The 10013-nt window shown below is 40.4% G+C and overlaps 1 protein-coding gene across 1 annotated transcript; it reads left to right on the forward strand.

Annotated features, from left to right (window-relative positions):
- LOC106895482 (homeobox protein ARX-like) lies at positions 1 to 8997 on the forward strand (the record flags this gene model as incomplete). Its single annotated transcript, XM_014954914.1, has 4 exons — positions 1 to 86; positions 166 to 211; positions 6077 to 6363; positions 7648 to 8997. Coding segments are annotated over 4 exons (645 nt in total), but the record flags the coding sequence as incomplete, so codon positions are not given.
- Positions 8998 to 10013: the final 1016 nt, after the last annotated feature.

Raw genomic sequence — 10013 nt, forward strand, 5'->3', positions numbered from 1 at the left:
CGGTACCGCACCACCTTCAGCGCCTTCCAGCTGGAGGAGCTGGAGCGCGCCTTCCGCAAGTCCCACTACCCCGACGTCTTCACCAGGTAGGGGCGGGCGGGGGGCCGGGGGGGGCCGGGCCGGCGCTGAGGCGGCGCGGCCGCTAACGGTGTGGTGCCCCCGCAGAGAGGAGCTGGCCCTGCGGCTGGAGCTGACGGAAGCCCGCGTCCAGGTGAGCGGTGACAAGTAACGACGGGTCCCCCCCGCCCGCAGCCGGGCGAGGGGTCGGGGAAGGGGGTCGAGGGTGCCGTCCTCTTCGGTTACAGGACGGGGAAATGGGGAAGGTACCTCAGCGAGGGGAAACCAGCGGGTCCGGAGCATTCCCAGGTTGCGCTTCACTCTTCCATTTGCTGCCGCCTTCACGTATCTACGGGCAGGTGCTGTCTCCTGAATTTTGGGGATTATAAAAACAGTATTTAGAAAAATCCGTGGGTTTACAGCAACGGAGGGGTTCCGTGGGGCATCTCAAGTTATTTCCCTAGGCTTCGGAGAAGCTTACACTTTTCTGCTGCTCTAACTTAGCTCAGTAAAACAGTCACACTTCTAAATGACTGGTGAAAACAAATAGAAGATTAATTTGACATTCACAGAACGGTCGGGCGCTGTCCGGGAGAGTTTTATGGCCTAGCTGGGCTGTAGCAGAAGGAATGCTGGTGGAACTTGAGCGAACAGAAGCAGACACTCATCATCTCACAGTCTGCAGTTTTGTGAAACTACAAGTTGACCCTGGTAGCTTTTCCTGACTCTTAGCACTTGTACTTAACAATAGCTCTTAAGAAGCAGTTTCTTTAGATTCATCTCTTGTATAAGCTAGAAATCCCTTTTTATAACAAAACATTAGCGTTTTTAAAAAAAAAAAAATTTTCAAAATGTGTGAAGGCTTTCAAAGTATTTTCAAGCTCAAAGTGACAATTGTACTAAATTTGGCTTGTGCTATGTATCAGATATTGACTGAACTACGGTTCCAGCACAGCTCTGGGTATGTGGATACTTGTGAAAGCCTGAGAAGTGGTGCAGCTGCTCAGAGTGACAGCCCTACTTACTCCTCAAAGCTCTGTCACTGTTGATGCCAGATCCTTGCTTATATATGTTGTCATTACTTCAGTCACTGGATCTGCGATGGTTCGCACTAGCTAACGTCTGTAAAGCTGTAAGTTTTTTTAACTTTTAATTTTAATATGCACCATCTTCAGAAAAAGCCTTAGAAATATGAACAGTACCCATAATTGACTCATCTGAGAAGAGCTGGGAGTACTTTTCATCTCTTGTTTGTGGACATGGAGGAAATAACGTGCCATGCCCTCACCTCTCCCTACCACCAACAATCACTAAAACTTCTAGTCAGTGAAATACCCCAATATCTGTCAATGACAGCTGGCATCTACCAGTGGAAAGGACATGGGTGAAAAGCTGTTAACTTACTGTCACTGTCATATTCAGTTCGTGGGGTACTTGCTCTGTAGTCCATATGACCTGTGAAGGAATGGTAGATGGCAAAGAGGAGCTCTTCTAATGACTCATCTAAAAGAAATGGGAATATTTATGTTTGATGGAGTCAAGAAGGAATTAACAAGCAAAATAGCAAAGCTGATGTATCCCCAGTGGATGGAAGGAACAGCAAAGAGCTGTACTTTGCACCTTCTTTGTCCTTACTCCTTGTCAGAGTCTCCAGAGTCTCCAGTCTCCTGGGCATGAGCACATTCAGCACAGTTTGCTTAGAGTGAACTTCCAGTGCACAGTGCCTCTGCCTGTGATCTTGTCCTGTGGTGGATGGGGGACAACTTAGTCCTAACACAAGTCTCCTGGGCATGAGCACATTCTGCACAGTTTGCTTAGAGTGAACTTCCAGTGCACAGTGCCTCTGCCTGTGATCTTGTCCTGTGGTGGATGGGGGACAACTTAGCCTGGAGGGAAGAGGATGCACAGGAACAGCTTCTACACGGTGATGTGCTGTACTTAACAAGGGATCTTAATTCCCAAATACTTGCCTCATACACCCATGCTCATAGTTACTCTGTGTGGTGTCCTGTGTGAAATGAAAACATCCATACCTCTCCTACGATACCTGGCTAAACCAGCTGACATGAAAAGAGATACCTCTTTGTTTACTCAAGTGTAAACCCAGGAAACTAATTTTACCAAATGCAATCAGACCACTTCTTCACCTCAGTGTGTTTTCAAACCGAGGTCTGCTTCTCTGCGAAGAGCCCTCAGTTAACCAGCTGAAAAGGGTCCCAACCACTACATTGACCCTCACTCTTGCATTTTGAGTCTTACATGAAAATGGAATAATAAGAGAAAAAATTGCCCCTGAACATATTCTTATTTCAGCGTCACTTCAAAGAGATCCCCCTCACCCACCCCCAGTTATTTGTATAGAGGAAGGGAGATGGCAACAGGAATCTTTGTATTCGTTCTTACCTTGGGAAAGGGGTTGTCCGAGAGTCTGCAAAACCTTTCCATAATCTGAAGCCATGTTGGGATGCTCTTCAATAGCATTCACATCTGTCATTGCCATTCCACTTCTCATAATTCATATTGTTAGGATGGGAGGAAAATAAGAAAAAGTTAAAGGAATCTTTTATTTTCTTAACATGAGCGAAACATTATTTGGGTATTTCAGTACCATAAACTGCATCAGTGTTAAAATATCACCTTAGAAATATAACTGATCCAAAGCACCCATATTTTCTGATTGCAGTCCTGTACTCGGCTACAGTAGGAACATGATACGGTTAGTCACATTTGTGTGTCTTTTTATCATTATTAGCTAGTACATCAATTAAATAGGATGCACTTTTAAAGAAAATTACAGCAAGAAAGCTATCAAATTTTACATGTTCACCTTTTTCTTTTAAAAGACATAAACCTCTTTTGTCAGATACATGTGGTGCTAGTAATTACAAAAAAAATCTGGGTAATATTTAGCATACAGTTCAAACTTGATGGTTTAAAACTTATCTTGGTATATTAAGTAATGAATTTTTTCCAAAGTATCTTACCACTTGATATTACATAAAAATCTAAAAAGACTGGTATAGCAGTTTCTGTTATGTTTAGTTTGGCACTTCAAATGTGTCTGAAAATAGAGTAAAGGCAAGTTAAGCCTTTAATAGAAGCAAAGGAAAACTGCTTAACAAAAGTTCAAGATGACTAATCTGAATGTTAATGACTATAATGTACGTACTAAATTTTGAAAGCTGTTTCCCATGTCAGTGTTAGTTATGAGGCACGCCTTAGCTCCCTTTATCACTTGCATTGATGAGTTTGTACCTGTAACAAACTGAAAGCCAGCTTCTTTTCTAAAGAAAATTATTAGATATCTATGCTGGTATTTCCTTCCAGTTTGATAAATACAAAATCTGAGTGATGACTGAATAAGTTCAGTTGTAAACCCAAAATCACTTGTTACATTGAAAAAGTTGTTTTGCAGTCCAAGTGCATGTCTGAGTGATCAAATGGATTCGCTTTAGGACAGCGAAAGCAGGAAAGCAGATATCTCATTTAGTGTTAGGCTTCTTTATGAAAAACAGATTGAAGATCAATAGATTTAGTAAGGAAGTTAATACCTTTGCAGCATTTGTTTTATCCTTTTTAGGAAAGGCTTTATCTGCATATCTGCAGTGTAAGGCAATTGACTGCCTTTTTAACTGGATTTTATTTTCATACAAAACACTAACACCTTTGGGTTGGTGGTCTCCTGTGAGATCTCAGCTACCTCCACTTAAAAACATTTGGGATTACTGGTTAGCAGCGATTTAAAGTCATCTGATCCCAGTAATTGAGCTCATTTTCTTACCAGACCCCTATCTTGGACTAATACAGACCAAGTGTCTAGTACTCATTGTCATGCAGGCACGGTCGTTTGGTGTTTCACTGGATCAGATGTCTTACAAAGGAATATCTGAACATTTAAAGCCTGTGGTTGCTGGAGAAATGACTGAAGAATGAACCAGAGCACTCAAGAATTTGAAGTACCAACTTCAAAATGTTGATGTTTAGAAGATGACTTCTCTTCCAAGGATACATCCCTCTGCTGACTGCCTGTACAGTGAGACAATTCTGTGTTACGTACATAACCTGAGGGGTATGAATCCCTCTTCCAGGACAACTTCCCAGTGTAACAATAATATGTGCGATGAAAGGACTAGAGTGGTAACTCTTCAGCTGGCTCCTGAGAGCTCCATAGTGAGAGCTTTGAAAGAGTAGATTTTTACTGACACACACAGGAACAACATCAGTTTCAGGACAGCAAGGCTGGGGCAGGCTATAGCCTCCTGGTTTGGGTATCAGTGCCCTTGTGTGTGAAGGTCTTTCCTTCCAAACACACTTAATATTCTTTAAGCACCTGAAGGTAAGTCACATCACTGGAAATGGTTATATGGTATGTCTGAGATTAAAGAGACCAGTGAAGCTGGAAACCCCCCAGACTGGGTTTTTAGATGCTACACAATAGAAATGTAAAAGTCTCTGAAAACAATTTTGGCTGAAATAAAATTGCAGATACAAAAACCAACAATTAAAAAAAAAATGATGCATCCATAAAACTTCTGCATCCAAAGGTTTTGTCATAATACAGATTTCTATAGAATTTTACTATTTCCGAAATACTAATACCAAAGGAATAACTTTTTAGCATGTTACAGTTTTTTGAGACTTAAATTTTTGCAATTTATTTTTATGATTTTAGTTTGTTTTAGTGACCTTGCTAGATTCTTATTATGAAGTTATCTGCATTGTATGGTAAAAGACGTTCATATTTCAAGTTTACCTTTGTCCTAAATCAGAAGTAAATTTCAGAAAGTCATAATTCTATACAGCACACAAGTTGGTCTTTTCAACAACTCTTATTCCTTGTGTTGCCACTCTCTACTTAATATTGAATCATGATTACTGCATTCAAATGTTAGACATAGAATGTGCTTTCAAGCAGCTCACTGAATTTCACCAGTAGTTATATACAAGACTGCTAAATGAGATTGTGGGCCACAGCTAATGCCTTTCTTCCAAATCCAGATCCAGTTCAGAATCCACCTTCAACGGCCTCTACTGCAGAGGGGGCTAGAAGAACCTGAGCAGCTGAGTTCATTCGGCTGTTCAGCCTTGGCAGCATCCGTTTTTAAATATCCTTGGTTTAGATCCTCTCTCCTTTATTTTAGAGCTGATGCTCTTCACTCTACTCTGTCCTACCATCCTGGGTCTGAAAGGTTCTGCTCAGCAAATACTAAAGAATTACAGTGTGAAGAATCAGTTTTCTGATCTGTAGATTCGATTAACTGAAGTCTTTAAAAAATGTTTAATGGGCTAAAATAATGACTAGCCAGGCTTGAGGAGGCAATATACTCAATGGCTTACTACACAAAACCAATACCCGCTAAAGCCCCTTTAGGAACAGCTTGATACCCTGTTCTGATACTGCTTACTAGACTTTCTAGCTCAGTATTGGCTTTCACTGCAATTCAGTTAATCGCTTTCATATAACTATATGCTGTTTGCATGCATGGTAGATAGCAAAAGCTTCTCATTTTACTTTTGAATCCTCTGTATAAAAATGTATGGTCTAGCTATCAAGATAAAAATCACACACCGTATATTTGGCCTAGTTACGCTTATGGTCATGATTAAGTTGCTTCCTGAGGTATCTGTACAGAAATAGCCACCCCTTGAATGGCTTTGTTGAAATCTAATTTTCAATAAGTAGCTTATGAAAGTATGAATGATCATTTTTCATAACTGATCATGAGTTCTCAGGTGATAGGTTTATCTATTACAATGGCTTTAAAACATATGGGACTATTCAGTCAGAGCTAGAGAGTAGTCAAATTTACAATATTTATAACCTCTTTATTTCTTAATAAACCCACTAAGGCATTTATGGATCTTTAATATATAAGGCATAATGGATCTTTAATATTAAATAAGTTGGTTTTGGTTTAACAGCAAATATTTTGCCACCTCTATCACTGCATGCGGTAGTAGCTGATAAAACAGACTGCAGAGTAAGTTCAGCTAATGCCTTTGTAATTTCTTATTGAAGGTCTGGTTCCAAAACAGAAGGGCAAAGTGGAGGAAACGTGAAAAAAATGAAATTCTGGGGACTGTTCCAGGAATCTCCTTAACGCACCCACTTGGTCTATTTTTGGATGTTCCACTGAGTCATTCTCCCCTCCTAGATCACACGTGGAGGTCAATGCCTCTTTCAACGTTGGCTGTGCCATCCATGTCTCCAGCCTTTAGTCCTTCAACCTTAGGGCCATTCGGCCTCAGCAGCCTTACCTGGACTTCTCTCTTCAGAAACCCTATTTTAAATCCACATTTTGGAAGGTATAGAATTAAATTAATTTTTTTTCTGAATCTCAATACTGTTAAAAAATACTGCATTTTCATTCGCTTGATACTCACGTATTCTCAATAAATGTGCTTCTATGAATAAACAAACTTACTAAAATTGGGTTATTCCCTATGTAGGATCACTTGATTAGGAATAGCAAGACGTAGTTTTAACTCATGCTAGTAAAAACTTAACATGTAATTTCTCTTTGAAGAACAGTTGTGCACACTTACCAAAATTCTGGTCTCGTTGAACTCTAGTCTTCACACAGACCGCTGTAATCTAGGTGGCTCCTGCTCCATCCTTATCTCGCAGACTGACAGAGATTATACACCATAAATATGTGGCTGCAGACAGACAGGGCTTGTCAGTGATTTGACAGGATAAAGGTATCTGACGTTTCTTCTCAGGAGACCAGGAGCCTGGCTACATATGCAAGAGTGACACAGCTCTAGAGAGAGAGACAGAGAAATCTTCCTGGTTCTTGCATGTCCTACTAAAAGCCAGTCCTTGTCCTTTGGCAGGTGATGTGCTCTCAGCACATACAAGCCCAGAGCAAGCCTCAGTTTCTCTCTCTGCGGTCAGACACGTAGAACTTCATTTCAGCTGAACCTGTCGTCTGGGCTTTCTTGTCCAGCAACCTGAAATTTATCAGCAAAAGGCTGCTGCTGCTGCAGCACTCCCTGTAAGATGGGAAAAAGCATGTGTGTGTGCATATACATGTAATAGGTGTGTAGATATATAGAGATTAAAAAGAGAAGATAGCACTCTCCTCTTGCTGAAATTACAGCCTGTATCAGTTCCACATTAACAGACAGAAAAACACTGCTTTTCACATGCAGTAAACTTGTCTGAACAAATTGGCTGCATAAACAACCACATAAATTGGTCTTTTTTATGAGGTGGTTTATTGCTTTCACGGAACAGGCTGTTCTACAGCATCCAAGGTTTGTTTAGAAAGGATTTAGCATTAGGAGTTAAGCAAATGGTTGCTCTTCTAGGTATCTGCATGCCACATCTGAGCACCTCTCATTTATTTTAGTTAAAGTGTTTGGTTTCTTGTTTGGGGTGGAGGTTTTTGGTTATTTTTTAAGGACAAAACACTATACTGCAAAATAAAGCTAAAATACATTCTGGAAAACAAAATGTACATTTGGAAGAAATTAGAAATTTTGGCACATTTTTTTCTAATACTTTGGGTGGGGGAAGCTGCAACTTAGTATTTGTTCTCCAAAACAATTCTTAATTTGGATAATATTGACTTCTTTCAAATACAGGTTTCTCAATGCTTTAAATCCTCTCATGACAACAGCTTCAGTACTAATGAAAGCTCCTGGACCCCCGTCAGACCCTGCTTTTACTGCCTTCACTGATCCAGCAGCAGTTGAAAGGAAAACGTCAAGCATTGCAGCACTAAGACTCAAAGCGAAAGAACATTCAGCACAAATCCCTCAATTAAACCTCATCTCCAGTCTTACAAACACTAACAAAGAACTTTGTTAGGAGCTCTCCCACAGACTGCAGCCACGGAGGGAAAAGTGAATGCTTTCTCCAATAAGTAGCTCCCGTTAGAGAGACACATTTAAAAAAAGAAAGAAAACACACAAACACACAGAGTTGTAGTTCCTCCATCTTCAGTAACAGTCTGAGAGGAAATAACCCTGCTAAAAATTGGTTTCCTTCACTACAACATGAAATCAGGTAGTAAATTGACTTGTATAATTTCTGACACTACAGAAGTAGAAGCAGGAACTGTTTCATCTTTGTAATTCAGGCTAACGTGAATCTGAAGCTTTGAAATCCCCAGAATCACCAGATGCTAGTCCAAAGGTTCAAAATTCTTTGTAGGAATAACTTCAGTCTTTTAAGCATTTCTTAACTCACTTCTCAGGAGGAACTCTTACATACAGTACTTGAGACGTAAGAATGAGTACACAGTTACTAACTTTGAAACCATGCTTCATGTTGAAGTGCAAATGCCAGTGAAATCTTGCATTTTAGACAGCAGGGATGAGATGGGGACTATTTTCAGTATAGGCTTTTGATTCAGAACTAGGCTTGTACAAAGAGTACCTTGTTTCAAACTGAAAAAAAAAATGTTTGTTTAATGTTCAAGGTGGCAATGTTTTAATAATTAAAAAAGTTTAACTTTTGTATATGAAAGCTGTATCCTGTAAAAGTAGGTTCTCAATGTGCAGTAAATTGTGTGTAGTTCTCTATGTATGTATATACATATCAATATGTAGCTCATGGCTGTAAATATGAGATTCCTTGATATTTTAGCATGATTACTGGCCCATCTTACAGGACCAGTAATTTAACAGATTGCTTGTACATTTCCAGACATTTCATGCCTTGAGTAGATTCAGAATTTAAGTGAAAATTAAATCTGAGGTATTAAATTGTTCCCTGGGCCAATGTTGGAATGAGTGAAAACAGAGACTTTACTGAGCAGAACTCTAGAGTTCATCAAAATCCTGGGCTCCCTTTCTGGCCCAAGATGGGTCACTTTAAAGTTTTTGCTGAACTCGCCCATCCAGGAACAGGACTGACAACAACTATCTCACCTATAGGTCTGATGCTTTAGTGTAAAGTGACAGTGAGCAGTATCCTCCTTTTGCATCTTACTCACCTACCTCACAGGGCTGTTGTGAGGACTGATTAAACAAACATGACACTGTGCAAATGGTAGAGTTATACAAGTGCTAATTGTTGCTTGGCAATTACAAAAGAAAGGCAAACAGCTTACTACACATGAAGATTACCTTCCCACATCTGTAGCAGCAGTCCAAGCAAGCTCTGTTTCTGTGGGTTGGTGAGACAATGTGGAACTCTTCCATTGATGCATCTGGTTCCTCAAGACTGTTCTCCAGCACTTATATTCACACTGAAAAGATTTGGGTATTTTAGAACTTTTTTCTCAGGCAATTTTGGGACTACACTTAAGAGTACATAGATGTTTTCAAGGTAGAGTTTTGAGTGCAGAGCTCCAGATACCTAACTGCTGCTTCTGTAGACTCCTCTGAGCTTGTACTTAGGTACATGGCAGAGAAGGCAGTTTGCTGGATCAGACAGGTTCCTTTTTTGTTTCCTCTGAAATACTAATAACTTTGACTCCTCTCGAGTCATAACCTAACACAAGACTGGAAGTAGTTCTGGATTCATAGACCTCATTGTTAGCACAGGTAGGAGAAGGTGGTGGTATTTTCCTGTGAGGAAAAGCAAGCTTTCTACCCAAGTTACACTGGGCCTGCACTGTGGGTCAAGCAGCAGGAGACTTGTGATGTAACCAGGACGTCTCACACAAAGTTTGAGTGTGTTTCTTCCACAGCAGCTATTTGCTCCCACCAATCCACTCTCATGGCCCAGACTGCCAACTGGCAGCACAACACAGTAGCCACTCAAGCACAGAGTTTGTTCCAAATTAACCTTTTAAGTAGGTTAATGGCTTGAAAACTGTCATTACACAACTCACGGTCTATTCTGTACAAGTGTCTGTGGCATCTCTCCTTGCCATCAGTGTCTCTCTCTTGCAAGGAGGCTCTGCAGGAAAGGAGAGTGTGTCACTGTTCCATTTAAAGTAGCAGAAACTTTTGCATTTCCCATTAGCCATTCAGAAAAAAAATCAAAAATAAAACCCAAG

This window comes from Calidris pugnax, unplaced genomic scaffold (assembly GCF_001431845.1).
Source record: "Calidris pugnax isolate Ruff unplaced genomic scaffold, ASM143184v1 scaffold38, whole genome shotgun sequence".
Lineage (NCBI taxonomy): Eukaryota > Metazoa > Chordata > Aves > Charadriiformes > Scolopacidae > Calidris > Calidris pugnax.